Source organism: Lynx rufus, unplaced genomic scaffold (assembly GCF_022079265.1).
Source record: "Lynx rufus isolate CCGP_SWC_20201006 ecotype Redwood Valley unplaced genomic scaffold, mLynRuf1.p SCAF_8, whole genome shotgun sequence".
NCBI lineage: Eukaryota > Metazoa > Chordata > Mammalia > Carnivora > Felidae > Lynx > Lynx rufus.
In genome coordinates this window covers 122,043,135-122,061,956 of record NW_025814896.1, presented here as the reverse complement: position 1 = coordinate 122,061,956, position 18,822 = coordinate 122,043,135, and the positions used below count along the sequence as shown (strand labels likewise).

General features: G+C 34.3%; 1 protein-coding gene across 3 annotated transcripts in view; it reads right to left on the bottom strand.

Moving 5' to 3' along the window:
* The window catches only part of ATAD2B (ATPase family AAA domain containing 2B), a 191,093-nt gene that overhangs the window by 79,145 nt on the left and 93,126 nt on the right, over positions 1-18,822 (bottom strand). For all 3 annotated transcript variants that reach the window (XM_047069264.1, XM_047069262.1, XM_047069263.1), the window contains exons 16-18: positions 15,437-15,748; positions 12,970-13,105; positions 4,874-5,060 (exon numbers count right to left, since the gene is read on the bottom strand). In XM_047069264.1, the coding sequence (XP_046925220.1) occupies positions 4,874-5,060; positions 12,970-13,105; positions 15,437-15,748 (635 nt within the window). The remainder of the gene's footprint in view (positions 1-4,873; positions 5,061-12,969; positions 13,106-15,436; positions 15,749-18,822) is intronic.

Here is an 18,822-nt window from a genome sequence, read left to right as displayed (position 1 = left end):
CTCTCTCTCAAAATAAATAAATAAACTTAAAATAAAAAAAGGAAAGAAAAAATTCCTCAGTTTTATTACATAATAGTCTCCTTTTAAATAATTTTTTAGGGGGCACCTGGGTGGCCCAGTTGGTTAAGCATCCAATTTCAGCTCAGGTCATGATCTCATGGGTTTGTAGGTTTGAGCCCCACGTCGGGCTCTGTGCTGTCAGCACAGAATCCTGCTTTGGATCCTTGTCCTTCTTGCTCTCTCCCCCCCCCCCCTTGCTCCCTCCCCCTCTCTCTTTCTCTCTTCCTCTAAAATAAAAATAAACATTTGGGGCGCCTGGGTGGCTCAGTCAGTTAAGTATCCAACTTTAGCTCAGGTCAAGATCTCACTGTGAGTTCAAGCCCCGCGTTGGGCTCTGTGCTGACAGATGAGAGCCTGGAGCTTGCTTTGGATTCTGTGGCTCCCTCTCTCTCGGACCTTCCCCCACTCGTACTGTCTCTATCTCTCAAAAGATGAATAAATGTAAAAAAAAAATTAATAAAAAATAAACATTTAATAAATAAATCTGGGGGAGCAACAGTAATATACTTACGATTTAAAATAACTTTAAAAATGCACTTAAGATACAAATAATCAGGGATTAATCAAGACAGTTTATCTGGTCTCTGGCCAATGTTCAGAAGTCCGAGCTTCAGCTACCATAGCTACAAAATTCTCAGTCCTGAGCGGACTAGACACCCAGGTGTGGTCACTCAAGAATAAGCATTACTTCTAACCCACAATCTTGTAGGCAAAAGCAAGGAACAGAAGACTTCTTGATGTACTAAATGCAGTGTAATACAACCAAAACAATAAATATTAAGTTTTTCTTCCTTTACGCTGCCAAGGGACATCTCTCTCCACCCTCTCCAAGAACACAACAAAAAAGTAAAAGCCAGGAACTGAGTAAGAGACCAAAAAGTATACAGTTAGAATTCAAATTTGGCCCAATGATGCCCAGTAGAATACAAAAAAAAATATCCTAGGATCTCAGTAATACCAACATATGATTTACTAAAATGGATCCTAAGTATCTCCTCACCTAATACTCAATAATGGATTTATGAACATGTATATACATGTATTAGCCATAAAGAACAGCTATACACAGAATACCGTCTCACTTTGAAAATGTTCCTCTTTCAGAGTGATTTTCTTCAGTTTGCTCCATACTGTCAAATACACATGTCAAAAAAAGAAATCTAAACTGTACAGCAGAGTGTAACCTAAAATGAAAAAGTTTTATTCATTTCCCAATTCTCTAAATTCCTTCCCCAAAGCCAAAGCAATGATTATTAACAGTTTTTTAGGATATTCTTGCACACGATTTATATATAAAAGCATGAATATACATTTTTAAGATTTTTTACACAAAGATTCTATTTTAATAGACCAATTTATGACTTGCTTTTTTCACAAATATCTCCTTCATCTCTCCATATCAGCCTTATGTAAATTTACCTCATTCTTGTTAATGACCTCATAATATGTAAGGATATACCATAATTTATCACAGCCCATCCATCATTAAAGGACATTTAGTTTGTTGGTCTTATTTAGTTTGGGAATTCCATACAATGCTGTGATAAATGTCCTTGTACATTCAGCAGTGACTATTAGATCTAATACATCTTTAGGAAAAATTCCTTAACGTAAAATTCCTGGAACAAAAGGAATATGTTCTCAAAATTTTTTTAAATGGTGTCAATGACTCTAAAATCATCAGGCATCATCAAGCTTTTTATTTTTTTTTTTTTTTACAAACCAGACAGTTGCTTCAAAATAGTATCGTGTTGCCTTTTTTAAAAATTTTTTTAAAATGTTTTTATTTCTTTTTGAGACAGAAAGAGACAGAGCATGAGCAGGGGAGGGGCAGAGAGAGAGGGAGACACAGAATCCAAAGCAGGCTCCAGGCTCCGATCTGTCAGCACAGAGCCCGACGTGGGGCTCAAACTCACAGACTGTGAGATTATGACCTGAGCCAAAGTCGGACGCTCAACCGACTGAGCCACCCAGGTGCCCCTTCTTTTCTTTTCTTTTTAATTTTTTTAAATTCGTGTTGCTTTAATTTGCATTTTCTTCAGCTGTAAGGCTAAGAATCTTTTCAAACTTTTATTGGTTGCTTTTTCTATTGTTTTCTTCCTATAAATGGCATGCTATTTCGCCAATTTTTATATTAGGGTGTCATTCTTTCTTCTTACTGATTTTAACATATTTTTGTATATTTCAGAAACTTATCCTGGACATGTGTGTCACACACATACTTTTTCGCCAGGTTGTGTCTATTAATTTTACAAAAACAATTATTTCTGCCATGTATAATTAAAAATTTTATAAAGTCAAATTTGTTCATATCTTTATGTTTTCTGGCTGTGTTCACTGCTTAGAGACTACTTTCTCATACTCAAGATAATAAACATATTGACCTTGTGATTTCCCCTTTTACATTTCCATTAACAATGCAGAATTTATGTTGGGGCTACAATAAAAAGTAGAAATTCAGTTTTGTTTTTTTCTTTTTCCCCTCATTGAGTCAGTTTTCTAAGACCATTTATTAAATAATCCATCTGTTGTATGATATCAAATGTCATCGTCATCATCATCATCATTTACCATCATCATATGCTAATCATCATCAGATACTAAATTCTCATTCTATGTAGGCCTAAGGGTTAATTCTCTGGACCGTTACATATTCTTTATTACTACATTCTGTAACACCTTTAAAAATCTGGTAGAGCTCCTTTCATTATACTTTTTCCTCCAGAACTCTCCTTGCTATGCTCATATTCATTTTCTGAAGAATTCATTTTAGAAGAAACGCAAAGCACTTTTTTGTAACTTTTCCTCTTAAATTTTGGGAATATTATACTTGAGCCTGAACTTAATTTATACATTAATTTAGAAAAGAACTCACAGCTTTCCAATTTTGAGTCTTACCAGCCCTCAGCTGTGTAAGGAAGCTGCAGTAGCAGTGATAAATATAATGACAGTTAAGGGCTACAGGGTACTTACTATATACCAAACCTATTGGATGAACTGATTTTAGTAGTCACAACCACCTTATGCGGTATCATTACCTTTGTTTCATAGATAAGAAAATTAAGTCTCAAAGAAGTTAAGCAATTTGTCCAAGGCCACAACCAATAAGCCAAGTAGCTAATATTTTAATCAATTTGCAATTTGACTTGAATCCATACTTTGAACTATAGTAATTAAAAACAAGGTGTTTTTTGTTTTTTCTTCTTTTAGACACTGCAAATTAATTATTTAATTTCTAGGTAAAATTAGTTGCTATTTTAATTAGGACCATTTTTTCCATTAAATTTCTAACTTGTTACTGGGTGTATAAAAGAAAACTACTTAGTTTATAATATTAACTTTGAAAGGTGTCCACCTTGCAGAATTCTCTTATTGTCCCTAAGAATTTTTCAGTAAGTCCTAAAAAGTCTCCAAATATACAATCATATCACAGGCAAATATTTATAACTTCAATGTCTGTTCCAATATTTTTATCTCTCAATGTCTAACTGAATCAATTTTGCATGCCTTAATAATGGCATATTACACTTCTGATGTGCTACTAGAATCCATTTGTAATATTTACTTTACCACCATTGCCTAAGTGAAATTAGTCTGTTTTCCTCTGTATTTCAGTTTAGCATCAAAATGATCTTATCCTTTAAGATTAAAAGAATTCACCCATGAAACTATCTGGATTTAGTGCTTTTTGATACTCAATTTCTCCTTCCACACTTAGTGTCTGTTTAGATTCTCTCTCCGCTGGATTTATTTTTAATGGTACTGGGTAATTCTCTTAACTTGCATACAAACTGCAATAATTTTGTCTCACTAAAAAGGAAAAATATGAACATATAAATCAACATTATTGGAAAACACTCCCAGCCAGGGTGAGTTAAATGTACAAAATTTGTAGCAAATTATTTGTATATAGTTTTTATTTAAGCCATGGGTTTTGGGGGGAAAAAAACTTTTAAATAGAGCTTTCTAAGTAGTGAATGATGCTAGGATGCTGATACCCAGACAACTGAAATGAAATCAATGAAATGAAATCAAGAGAAATGAAATCAATGCTGTGGACCATGAAATATATACACATATATATATATGTTTTCTTTCTACAAGATACAGAATGGTTTTCAATTAGGTAGTATATGTGTATGTATTAAATAGTTATAAAATGTACTCAAAAACACAACATAATTATGCACAATGCTCTTAAGTGTTACTACTCTGGTCATGTAATCTCTAAAAGTAGGCTAAATATCAGAGTTGAAAGTGGCATTCCCCTAACTTGTTCCAACATGATACAATTATAATAAATTCATAGTTACACGAACACCCCACTAGAACTCTGCACTTCACAAACCAGTACAAAGTAGTTAAAAGTCAAATATCACACACACTTGACTACTGATAGAAATATATATATTTCTGCTATCATTTTTCTGTGTTAATTTTCCCCAACTACATACAGTAAGGCTCTAAGTACACACTGAAATCTAGAAAGACTCTGAAACCACAGTGTTGAAAAGAGGGTCAGAAGAAGGCAAAAGAAGCTTCCTTTCTATAATGCTTAATAAAACTTTAATATAAGAAACAGGATATTAAAATTTCAAAAAAGAATGAAATATGGGGAAAACAATAAGCTCACTTTTAAACATGTTATACATCAAAAGGATCCCTGGCCTTAATATTAGAATGCTAATGAGTAACCAACAAAAAGTTAATATTCGCATTACTGTTCTTTGAAAAGACTTTATAAACACTACTGAGATATAGAGATATAAACAATTAAGAAAGTTGGAAGTACTCTGATATGGTACAAACCTACCTGTGCACATGATTCTTCAGGTGTTTTGGCACTAACTGAATAAAGTGCTGGGAGATCTAGTCTGTGCACAGAGAATTTTTCTAGAGTGTGCAAAAGTGCTGGAGCAAGGTGAGAAGTTTGACCTGAGCCTCTTTCTCCAGACAGCAATAATCTTGGCCTGTAAGAGGTTGGCTGATGATATGGTGACCTGGAATACATATAAGACATGATAATTATTTCAAAATGATACACTCTGAAGATCAGTATGAAATATTAGGTAAAATATTTACACTAAATATGTAACTCCAAATTAATAGAATTTTCTCTTTTACTTCAAGTACAATGAATAATTTTTTCATTAATTATCATTTTACAATGTTGATCTCCCTGACAATTTTAATAACCATGATGTAAAAGTATAAAAACTCATTCTAAAACAAAGTAATAATACCTGGGTATTCATTCTATCATACCATATATATTACTTGGAAAACACTTCAGACACTAAGGAGACACAGCTATTAATTATTCAAGATCAAATGTTAAGAATCCCATTTCAACAAAGAAGTAGGTATATCTGAAGATTACCCAAAATGTAGGACTTTTTTTTTTTTAATGGTTAAAATGGTAAATTTAATGTATATTTTACCGCAATTTTTAAGATAGAAAATAAATGTAGGACTTTTTCAGTGGCAGCAAATTTTGGTTTGGGGCCAATACAAACTAAATGTCCACACCCTAATACATGACATCTAAAGACCTACAATAGAGAAAGCAAATGTAGGAAAATGTATTAAACCAAGCTGAACTTACACTCTCAAGATTCCACAACCCCATTAAAATGATGAATGAAACAAGTTTACCATTATAGATAACATAGGAAATTTTAAGCAATGCAGTAAGAATAAAGCAAATAAATACTGGAATAGAAAGAAATCAGGAAAACACTGTTACTTGTAAAGGATACGATTATGCACTAAAAAAATCCAAGAGAATCAACTAATTAATAACTGTCAGAATCTACCAAAAGTAACAAGTCAGAAAACAGAAACAGAAAAATCAAAACATAATAACACCATCAATAACCAAAATAAAGAAGGAAAGAAGATCCTTTCTTTTTTTAATGTTTATTTATTTATTTTGAGAGAGAGATAAGAAGAGCAAGCGAGAAAGGGGGAGAGAGAATCCCAAGCAGGCTCCACGCTATTTGGTAAAGTGTGCTAGACCCAATTTTAGAACAGTTAAACCTGTTTCAGTAATAAGTACTTCACATAGTTTTAATTTTCTTAGCAATTCTATGAAACACATAGTTCCTTCTTATTAAACAGATGAAGAAACCAAGACTCAGAGAAGTTAGGTATGAGACTGTTACAAATGGGTGGTCAAAGAGTTCAAATCTCATTCAGGTCCATATAATTGCTAAGCTGAACCACCATGCTAACATGTACACTACTTTATATTGGAATATATTACAGGGGCGCCTGTGTGGCTCAGTCAATTAAGCGTCCAACTCTTAATTTTGGCTCAGGTAACAATCTCACAGGTTCATGGCATCAAGCCCCACGTTGGGCTCCACACTAAGCATGGAGCCTGCTTGGGATTCTCTCTCTCCCTTTCTCTGCCCCTCCCTCACTTGCTCGCGCTCTCTCTCAAAATAAATTTAAAAACATTAAAAAAAAATCTATTACAAGAGCACCTGGGTGGCTTAGTCAGTTAAGTGTCCGACTCTTGGTTTTAGCTCAGGTCATGATCTCTTGAATAGTCCAAGCCCCACATTGGGCTGCACGCTGATGGTACAGAGCCTACCTGGGATTCTCTCTCTCCCTCTCTGTCTGCCCCTCCCCTACTCTGTCTCTCTTAAAAATAAATAAACTTAAAAAAAAAAAAGTATTACAGAACAGAATAATAGAATATAATGTAGAATACACCAAAGAAAAGAAACACAGATCAATAGAATAGGCAGCCAGGAAACAAATCATCATAGTTCAAAGAATTTCATACAAGATAATAAGCATAAAAAATAAATGGAAGGGAGATTATAAAATAAATGTTATTTTAAAATAGAGAAGAGGGGCGCCTGAGTGGCTTAGTCAGTTAAGCATCCGACTTCAGCTCAGGTCCATGATCTCATGGTTCAACGGTTCAAGCCCCAAATCTGGCTCTTTCTGACAGCTCAGAGTCTGGAGCCAGCTTTAGATTCTGTGTCTCCCTCTCTCTCTGCCCCTCCCCAACTCACACTCTGTCTCTCAAAAATAAATAAAACATTAAAAAAAATTTTTTTAATTTATTTAAATAGGGAAGATTCAGACCCTCATTTCACAGAACAAAATTAATTCTAACAAAGAAAAAACACGAGGTTATGTATTTTTTAATTCATAATCTACAAACTTTTGTAACTCAAAAATTACAATCTGAATCAAATGGCAAACAATCAAATGAGACAATCTGCCATTAACAGGAATGGTTCTTAATGTAAAAAAGAGCTTATGTTCAAAGTGTTTTAACAACAACAACAACAACAACAACAACAAACAGCTTCATGGGCAAAGGACATAGACAATTCAAAAAGAAAATAGAAACAGATAACATTTCTTAAAATGCTCATTCATTTAATAATTGGAAAATGGTTCCTATGCTAAGTCCCTCACCCTGGGTATCTAACAATACCAGTTATCATAGAGCTCACACTTGAATGGTATGAAGTAGAAAAAGGAAATCTACAAACTAATATAATTCAGTGTGATTAACAAGCAGCACTGTTTAAGTACAGAATGCTATGGCAGGCCACAATTACAGACTCAACAAAGGCTTTCCTGGACAGTGTTACAAAAGCACAAACCCAACAGGACGGAGGCAGAAAGGACAATTCCAAGAAACAAAAATAGGATGTGCAAAGGACCAAAGGCTCCTGGCCCTTTGGAGTAATAGTTCATACAACTAGCTTCTTTTAAGGTTTTAAAGCCATGTATGTATAAAGGTTCTGTGGTTGAGGGAAAGGAGAATCAGATCATGAAAACCTACAAAGGTTTTTGTAAGCCATGTTAAAAGTGTGGGACACACATTGAAGACCATGAGGAAGCATTAAGATACTTAAGCAGGGGAAGTGATATAATCATATACATGTTTTAGAAGAAAATTCTATTATCACTATGCCTGGATAGGAAATGAATGAGGGCAAAACAGGAGGAAAGATGACCAGTTAGGAGTCTGCAGTATCAACCCAGGCATGAGATGGTAATGACAGTCTAGACAAGAACAGTGTCAGAAGAGGTGAGAAGGAACAGCCTGAGATGAGACTTAATTACAGGACCTGGACATTGACTAGGTACAGAGTAAAGAAAGAGGAAGGAGTTGAGGAAGATGCCCATTTCTAGTTGCAACATCACCTTGGGTCCATGGGAGCTCTGATGACCCACTGGAAGAGAAGGGGAGACCCAGTCCAGTACATAATGAAAGATCTGTGGCACACAAAGGGTGAGAGACAGCTGGAGATGGTCTAAAGCTCAAGACCAATGTTGGCTTAAGAAAGACTTGGGTAGTTGGGCTCCTGGGTGGCTAAGTCAGTTAAGCACCTAACTCCTGACTTCAGCTCAGGTCACGGGCTCACAAATGGTGAGATCCAGCCCCGCATCAGGCTCTATGCTGGCAACACAGAACCTGTTTGGGATTCTTTCTCCCTCTCTGTCTCTCTCTCTCTCTGTCCCTCTCCCACTTGTGTGTGCGTGTGTGCACTCTCTCTCTCTCTCTCTCTCAAAATAAATAAACATTAAAAAAAAAGAAATATCTGGGGGGCGCCTGGGTGGCTCAGTCGGTTGAGTGTTTGACTTCGGCTCAGGTCATGATCTCGCAGTCTGTGAGTTCGAGCCTCACGTCGGGCTCTGTGCTGACAGCTCAGAGCCTAGAACCTGCTTCGTTTGGATTCTGTGTCTCGTCTTTCTCTGCCCCTCCCCCGCTCATGCTCTGTCTCTCTCTGTCAAAAATAAACATTAAAAAAAAATTTTTTTAAAGAAATATTTGGTAGTTACTAACAGATGAAAAAATTTTGAAAATAATGAAAAAAACATCTTTTATGAGGAAAATATGTTAGATTGATATACTAAAAATAAATTTTAATACCATTAGTGAGAAGATGTTGGGAAAACTGGGTTTTCTCATGACTCGTGGTAATGGAAAAAAGCAAAATTTTCCAAAATTAAACTTGGCAATTATGTCACGTATATGCTGAAATGTTTACAAAGGATATTCAGCAACTCATTCTACTCCCAAGGACCCCCTACCTCTTAAGCATTCTCTAAATTTTTTTCATAGTATATATCTTCTAATATTTAATATATTACACTTATTGTTTCATTGACACTTATTAGATACACTCCATCTAACATGTAAGTTCAATAAGGGCAGGGATCTTTGTCCATTTTGTTCACAGACATATTCCAAGTACCTAGGACAACATATGGCGCATGATGGACACTTTGATAATGTATCTGAGCAAATATGAAAGAACAAATGAACAATTCAAACAAGCAAGAAGATATTATTTTCATCTACCTGGTTGGCAAAAATTTTAAAAGGCAAACATTGTTCAGAAATAACAAGGTTATAGGAAAAATAACACTCTCCTACATCAGTGATAAAAATGTAAATTGGTACAACCTTTCTGAAAGTCAATTTAACAACCTGTATCAAGTTTTTAAATGTATATACGCTTTGATAGAACAATCACTGTTTTTAAAATTTACCTTAAACCATCGATCAGATAGTACTAAAAATGTATACTGAGAAAGGTGCCTATCCAGATCCACATATCTATCATAAAAGAAAATCAGAAATTTCAATATTTATCAATAAGATTATAAAAATTACAGAACACCCAAAATATAAAATATTAAAAGAATGACATTAAACATATACTAGCATGAAATAATGTTCCCAACATAGTGGATAAAAAAGCAAGTTATGTTAAGAGACTTACAGGAGGATTTTAATTTATATTAAAAAAATATGTAGGTCTATCTATATGCATAGAGAGAAAATGGAAGTGTGGTCACCAAAACTTTAACAAAAATTACCTTCAACTGCTTGGGCTTTAATTTTTACTTTCTCTTTAAGCTCTTCTTTATTACTTGAATTTTTCTACAGAGTATATCATCTTTCTAATCAGAAAAAACAAAGCTATTTTCATTTAGAAAACCTCAGAAATCTGTTTCTAATCCCTTTGTGGCAGGTAATATACAGTAAGAAAGAAAACTTATTTCCATCATAAGGGTTTTCTGTCAGATTGACAGACCTTAAATATCTTGACTTCTATTTCACCTTAAATTTAAACAAAGGTTTGGGGCACCTGGGTGACTCAGTTGGTTAAACATCTGACTTCAGCTCAGGTCATAATCTTACGGTTTGTGGGTTCGAGCCTCGCGTTGGGCTCAGTGCTGACAGCTCAGAGCCTGGAGCCTGCTTCGGATTCTTTGTCTCCCTCTCTCTCTTCCCTTCCCTTGCTTGTGCTCTGTCTCTCAAAAATGAATAAATGTTAAAGAACATTTTTTTTTTAATCTAAATAAAGGTTTCAACATTGTTTTAGGAAACTATTCCCGGAAACAGAAACCCACCAGCAATGCCCAAGCTAGTGTTACTGGAGACCAGTGTTAAAATCATGCTTTCTACTTGTCTAGCACTTTTTCTGTATTGACCCGGCATGCTAACAAGCATTCAGACAGAAGGCCAAACCAAACCAACAACAACAAAAATGTACAGCCCTTACCAAAAGCTTATATTCTAAAGTATATGCTTCTTGGAAAGTGTGAAAATTGTATTGTCCAACCTACCCAAAAAAGCAATGCAATTCCCTACCTACCTATTAAGCTCAGAAATCAATTTAGAAATCACATACAGTAATAGAAAAAAATAGGATCCTAGGAAACAAACAGTACAGAGTCTGGCTCTGCTACCTACTATCAGCTTAATCATGGGTGATTTACTTATTTTTCATTGTGGTTCAGTTTCCTAATCTATAAAACGATGATACCACAAATGCTATATGATTGCTGAGAGGCCTATTTGTATTGCTACATATAAAGCCTCAAGCTTTATATACCTACCACATGTTTAGTTTGTAATGAACATCAGATACTAACTCCTAACCCTTTATACTCAGAAAGACAGCAAATATCACCATTTCTTCTGTCAAGCCTACCTGAACTTTCCAATGGAAACTTCTAGTTCTTCTAACACATCACTTCAGCCATATCACAATGTCTGTCACCTTCAATAACCTTACTTCTCCAGAGTAAGACCTACTTTGTATCTTATTCGTGCTTATGTTTTCAGCACCTAGTACAGTGCCTGGCATAAACACATAAAAACTGGCAGAATGGGTAGGTGAGTAAAGAAATAAATGGATGGAATTTATCAAAACATCTAAAACAAAACAAGCTTATTTCTAGGATACAGCTGGCTTCCTACTAAATAAAGATCATATCATGAACTAGAAAAGTTTACCTAAAAGAAGCTAAAATTCAGCCAATTCCTTCAAAAAGGTTTAAACCAAATTAAAAAAGCCATACCAGTGATATGCATTAAATCAATGACAGAGAATGTTAATAAAAAGTCAACCTCAAAACTGCACATGAAGTTTTCTAATATCAAAATCTATTTCTATATTACTTTACTAACAACAGAACTATCTCATAAAATTGAAACAAGTCTTGATAGTTTCCTAGCTCCTATCATATATTTCAAATACAAATAAGTAAAACTGTCAAAACAAATCACACACTCATACACACGCATATAGGGTAGCCAGGTAATAGAAAAAAAAATGATTGTTTGGTTTTCCCTTAGCCATCAATAAAACAGATTTGAGAAATTACTGAAAAAGTCCCCCAAAAAATGTCCCTAAGTACATAAAGATCCAGAACAGAAGAAAAGTTACTAATAAAAGAGCTTGCTGCTAAAGAACAAAAGAAAAAAGAGTAAATGAAAATAACTTAGTCTCATTTTAAAAAATAAAAAGAAAGTTATCAATGCAAATAATCAAATTAACATTTCACTGTAATCTACATAAGAGAAACTTCAAGTTGGAAGATTCAAATCTGTTCAGAATAGATTTGAAACAATTACTTAAAAGTATAATCAATCTAGCCTTTTCTAATAAAAGTGCTATTATAGACCTGCCTGGCAGAAACATTATGATCCTATAACATTCATGCTAATTATGTAAATGAAGCTGCTACTATTTGAAAACTATTTGGTCTCTTAATTTAAAATTACATTAGCACTACTCCTGAAACCATTACTACACTATATGTTAACTAACTTGAATTTAAATTTTAAAAAATTACATTAGCACTAAAATTGTTTACCCAATAAAAAGTGCATAATGAAAGCTGCTTTAACACAGATAAAGGTAAATGTAAATAGAAAACCCATAAAATCTAAATCAGAGAAGTGTAAACTAATGAAGTTTTGAAGAACCAGAAAGTTATCTGTTTATCTGTTTACTAAGAGATTTCTAATTCAGAATCTCTTTAGTACTCTTAGAATCCCTAAATTATCATCTCACACTACAAATTAAAATATTCCAGATCATGGTTAATATTTCACTTGTGAGCATTTTAGTTCAAAATAAAAGACATAAAATCGGGGACATTCCTTCCACTCTGGGAAGGAAGGAAGGAAGGAAGGAAGGAAGGAAGGAAGGAAGGAAGGAAAAGGGAAAAGGGGAGGGGAGTGGAGGGGAGGGAAAAGGGAAAGGGAAAGGGAAAGGGAAAGGGAAAAGGAAAAGGAAAAGGAAAAGGAAAAGGAAAAGAGGAGAGAGAAAGAGAAAGAAAGGGAGGGAAGAGCAAGAAAGAAAGAAAAAAGGAAAGAGGGAAAAAGAAAAAGAAAGAGAAAGGAAGAAATCACACAATCAGCTTAGAAAAAATCATCTTTAGTTGACCAATACACCACTTTATTACCTCAGATAAAAAGCATACACAGTAAAAATGTTCCTGAATTATATCCAAACGACAGAAAAAAACAAAGTCTTCAAAGTTACAACCATAAGTAATAATATACCATAATTCTAACCATAAAGTGGTAAATATTACTCTAAATTTTTAAAAAATTGATATGTTACTTACATTGTAAAATGAAGGTAGGGTTTATGTATAGCAGCAGCTGATGACTGTTTCTTTGGTGATCCTGAGTGACAACTGGTCTCAAAAATTGATAAAGCATTCTCATCTTCACTATCATCTAAAATCAGAGTTTCTATATCTATTCCAAAAAAAAAAAAATCCAAAGATTATGAGACTTACAAAGTCATTTAATATTAGTGCCCCTCCAAAGCTAAGAACAACAGGTTTAAAAATCATGTACCTTTAGCAAGTTACCTATCAAATACAAATCAACCAAGCAAATTGACAAACTGCAGTCTTTTTTAATAATTTGGCTCAGTAGGTTAAGCATCCGACTCTCAATTTCAGCTCAGGTCATCATCTCCCAGTTCCTGGGATCAAGCCCTGCCTCGGGCTCAGAGCTGATGGTGCAGAACGTGCTTGGGATTCTTTCTCTCCCTCTCTCTTTCTCTCTGCCCCTTGACTGCTTGTGCATACCTGCACACACACCCATGAGCTCTCTCAAATAAATAAACTTAAAAAAAATTGGGAAAAAGATACATATCCTCAGTTATGAAAATCAGAGAAAAGAAATGTTCACTTCTCAGCAGAGTACCTAGTTCATACATAATAAAATATTTAACCTATTTGACAAACTTAAGAAATCAAGTAATTCATGTGATATTTCATGAGAATCTATCCTTGAAAAATAGTTTTTGAAAAATATAAATTATAAAGACAGCAAAATGCATTGAATGTTGATGATTTTACTACATATAATATTTTTTATGTTAGTATAATTAATTGAACAATTTTCTGGTGCAGACTACCTGCCAAATAAGGTACTAAAACCTGGGAAAATTAAGATAATTAAAACTTATTACTTTGGGGACATCTGGGTGGCTCAGATGGTTAAGCATCCAACTCTTCATATTGGCTCAGGCCATGATCTCAGAGTTTGTGAGACAGAGCCCTGCATTGGGCTCTGCACTGACAGCATGCAGGCTGCTTGGGATTCTCTCTGCCAGCACCCCCCCACCCCCCCACCCCACCCCCCCACCCCCGCCCCACCGCTCCTTGCACTTGCTCTGTCTCTCTCAAAATAAACAAACATTTAAAAAATTTTTTTAAAAAGCATATTGCTTTCTCTTCAAAGTTCACAGGCCTTACTTTGGTTAGTATATGAACCTAAAGTTTCCCTGTAAATGAATGACTTGTTTTTTTTATGTTTGTTTATTTTGAGGGAGAAAGAGACAGAGTGAGTTGGGAGGGGCAGACGGAGAGAGAGAGAGAGAGAGAGAGAGAGAGAGGATGCCAAGCAGGCTTTTGCTGCCAGCACAGAGCCCAATGCAGGGCACAAATCCACAAAACCATGAGATCATGACTGAGCTGAAACCAAGAGTCAGATGCTCAATCGACTAAGCCACCCAGGCGCCCCTTAATGAATTTTCAAAGGTAACTTCCTATTTGTATCTCAGGTCCAATCTTGAGGCTAGAATTCAAGACCTTATACAACCAGGTTCTGATTTACTCCCTTACTAATGATTTACACTCCATCTGCACTGCACACTGCAGAATGCACTGCCAAGAACAACAAAATATATTTGATGAGTTGAATCCAGAGGGACATTATAAGCCACATAGTTAAGAACACAGGTTCTAGAGTTAGGTGCCCTAGGTTTGAGTAAGCACTGGAACTTACTGAATGACCCTAAATAAGTGAATACATCCCTAAGTCTTCCAGTCTCCTCCTTTACAGTATAAAAGTACCTGCCCCACTGGACTGTTCTGGGGGTTAATAAGTGACAATTTATGTAAGGGCTTTATAATAAATTAAATACAGGGGTGCTGGCTGGCTCAGTTGGTAGAACATGTGACTCCTGATCTCGGGGGTTTTAAATTCGAGCCCTGTTGGGTATAGAGATTATTTAAAAATAAAGTCTTGGAGCACCTGGGTGGCTCAGTCAGTTAAGCATCCAACTTTGGCTGTTACGATCTTACAGTTTGTTGAGTCCGAGCCCCGCATCAGGCTCTGTGCTGACAGCTCAGAGCCTGGAGCCTATTTTGGATTCTGTGTCTCCCTCTCTCTCTGGCCCTTCCCTGCAAGCTCTCTGTCTGTCCTCTCTCAAAAATAAATAAACATTAAAAAATATTTTTTAATAGTCTTTAAATTAATTAAATGTAAGCCATCATTATTATAGTCAACTTTTCTAAAGAGAGTAACACTTCTATGTTAAGATAGAATCTCCCAAGCAATAACAAATAGAACTAACATTCATTCTTTCTTTTTATAAGCATTCACTAGGCAACTACCATATGCTAGGCAATATGCCAGGCCTGGAATATATCCTGGTGAGTGAAATAGAGACATTTTCTATATTCATGGCAAATATAAAAGAATAACATATAAATAACCTTATGACGAAACTCAGAATTTATTTATGCCTATACTTGTTTCATTTTAACAATATGAAAAAGTAATTTATAGTACCTTCTTTCTTGTCACTCTGGCTAATTTCAGCATGAGGAAACACTTTTTGCAAGACTGCTAGGATGTTGTTGAAGCTTCTTTCCAGTAGTGGCTTTATGATGGGGGATAGTGCATGTCCCGAAGACATGACAGCACGTTGAGAAGCAGGCACGATATTCTGCATTGCATGGTAAAAATCTTGGGCATTGAGCACTATTGAGGAAACATCTAGCTGCAGTTTATGACTGCTAGCATAGATCTGGGGATAACGCCTCCGCAGGGCAATGAGGGCAGCTTCAGTGCACAGGGCCTTGATATCAGCTCCACAATAGCCTAATGCACAAAAGGAAAAGAATAACAAAGGTAATAAGTTCATTCTTACAGTACCAACTATAGTTTGCAAATATATACATCTTTATTAATGTATATATTAGGAGATAATACTAAATCAATAATTATATGCAATTTTGTTAGCAAAAACTGACCATTTAAATCACCTAATAAAATTACTCAGTAATAAAAAAGTATTCTGAGTATTTTCATTAACAAAACATGAACTAATGATATTATAAGAAGCCATGTACTTTGTGCCAAAAACACTGATTATAATGTACAGTTTTCTTCAGGAAACGTGTTTAAAGAGTAAGTTTCATATCAATCTTTCATCACTATTCCCAATTATCAGTTTAGTCCTCAAGATATTACACTTACCCATAAATTTTTCTAATATCATTAATTTGCAAACACATATAAGGGAGCAGTACAAAGCAGAATATATGCAGAAATTTCAAAAACAGTCATTCTACTACCAACTTTGAGTGCCAACCACAAATTTATATGTAATTACCTGAAAAATTATACTTTAAAGTTGTCACCATCTATCATAATTTCAAAGGTATTAAAGGGAATAAAAATCCATTAAATTTCCATATTAATTTCCTTTTTATATATGTTTAATTTAAAACAATGGATAATCTAGTTCTAAAGTCTATACAAACAGTGTATTACATTACCCATTACCCATATGTAACTAATTATTGTAGTTAACAGATCAAGCCCCCAGGGCTTTGAAGTCATTTCACTCATTTAAGCAACAAATACATACAAAAACACACATAAACTCTTAGGTCTTAACCACAAAAATGAAGAAAAACTCAAACCAGCTATGTTGTTTTTATATCAGCAATTAAACTTGCATTTGGTCACTTTTATCAGTTATGCCAGCAGAGGGAACTACTTGAACCAGTTTTAAAACTAAACGCTATGCTCTTCAAAGAGTGGCATCAAGCTTATTTATCTTTTTATTCCAGGCAATGACCTTGTGAAACACTTGAACAATGAAATAAAAATGGTGATTAGGAAAACTATGAGCAGAAAAGAAACAGCCCCAGACTAACTGGCAGAAAAAGAACATTAAGGCACAAAATCAGGTAAAGCAAACTGTAAGTGACTCACACATCTATAATGAAATGTACCTCTACTGTTAGTAGGGCAATCCTGTTCATCAAGTCCCACAAATAACAGAAAAATCCTCTTTGCTCCCTTTCTTCCATAACATGTACCACCGTATCATTTACCTCTTATGTTTATTGTCTACCTACCCCAATTAGAATGTGAGTTTTGTGAGTGTACGAGTATTCATCAGTTTCGTTCACTAACATATCTCATATACTGAAAATAATACCTGGCCTAGCATTCAGTAGATATCCAATAAATATTTCTTGAGTGAAAGAATGAATAAAAAAAGAAAGGCGTAACTCCAGGGTTATAGTTTGGTTAGTTAAGACTATAACGTTACCACATAGGATCATAAAAAGTGGAGGAATTGTATCTACTAGATTTTTCATCTTTTTTGAAGATGTCTAAATTCTTTAATCATTAATGAAAAATAAAAATTTCAATTAAAATTATGAAAAAACATAGAAAAATATTTCATTCTTCAAGAAATATTTATTCAGTTAAGGGAAAATTTAGTATGACTGTTAAAAATCTAATTCAGAAAACTATAAGCAGATTAAGCACTAACACTGTCCCATGACAGCAATCAATCTACCAAACAATTCTTCAAACTACCAATAGTCTTTCATTCTATATTCTATTTCTCAATGAATAAACCTGGGAAAAAAGGTACATTTTCCTATGCCATATATATCGTAGTTATATTAGCTTAATAAAATACCAGCTCGGTTATAAACAGTTAATCAAATAAACCATTTCAGAACAAGTAAAAAATAAACTACCATCTTCAAACAACATAAACAACTACATTTCTTTTTCTTCTTTAAAAGCATATACACAGCTGGAGAATATATTATATGATCCTATTTCTAAGAGCAAAAGCCTAAATTTAAAAAAAAACAAGCTCAGAAACAATGCAAAACAGAAAAAAAAAAAAAAAACATTAGAAGGTATTCTATATAAGTGGTGCCCATAACATTTATGTTTGACATAATGTCAGTAACATACATAATAGTAATGCGCTATTCATTTTCTCTTAATCTACTAAAGATAATTTAAGTTTCTCACAATAGATCCCATTTAAAGAAATAAATTTTCACTTGGATTATCATAATCAATAGACTAAAAGAATGGATTTATCTTCATTACATTTGCCCGTGAATGAGAATTATTGGTTTATATCTGGGGTTCTCAGTCTTGGCTACTCAACAATGAAACTGCAACACCAGATTCCCAACAAACCTAGTGAATCAGAATCTCTGGCAGTTTAATATCATAAATGTATATTTTGAGAAAGCTTTACAAGTGATTCTCATATACGAAAGAAAACACTGAGAACTACTTGATTAATAATATACTTCCTTTACTAGACTCTAAAACAATTAAAATTACATGAAAACCATGGCTAAAAAGTTATATTTAGTATCACATGTCCTGGTTTAGGCCTCTTGTCTTATCATAATTAACAGTATATTTTTTCACTTTCTAAAAGGTCCTGATTTAGAAAACTAGATGTAGGTAATATGATCATCCTAGATATACAGAAAACACACTACAGCCTTTTGAAAGTTAAAAGCTGACATTAAAGAAAATACCAACATCCCTTTCATAAGAATTCCATAATCATATTAATTCTACCATTACAATTCTAATACTGAAGAACACACACAAATATCTAGATACCAAGGAAAAAGCATTCCTTTTTTTTTTTTTTAAAGTAAGCTCTATGCCCAATGTGGGGGCTTGAACTTATGACCCAAAATCAAGAGTCTCATGCGCTAACAACTGAGCCAGCGAGGCACCCCAAGAAAAAGCATTCTTAAATATTGCCAATGAAATGGAATTTGTCTGAAAAACTAAAAATACAAGCTATTAAATAGGTTATAGACTAGACAAGGTAATAATAAAATTTTAGGAAGTTACTGTTTAAGTAAAACATCAAACATAAC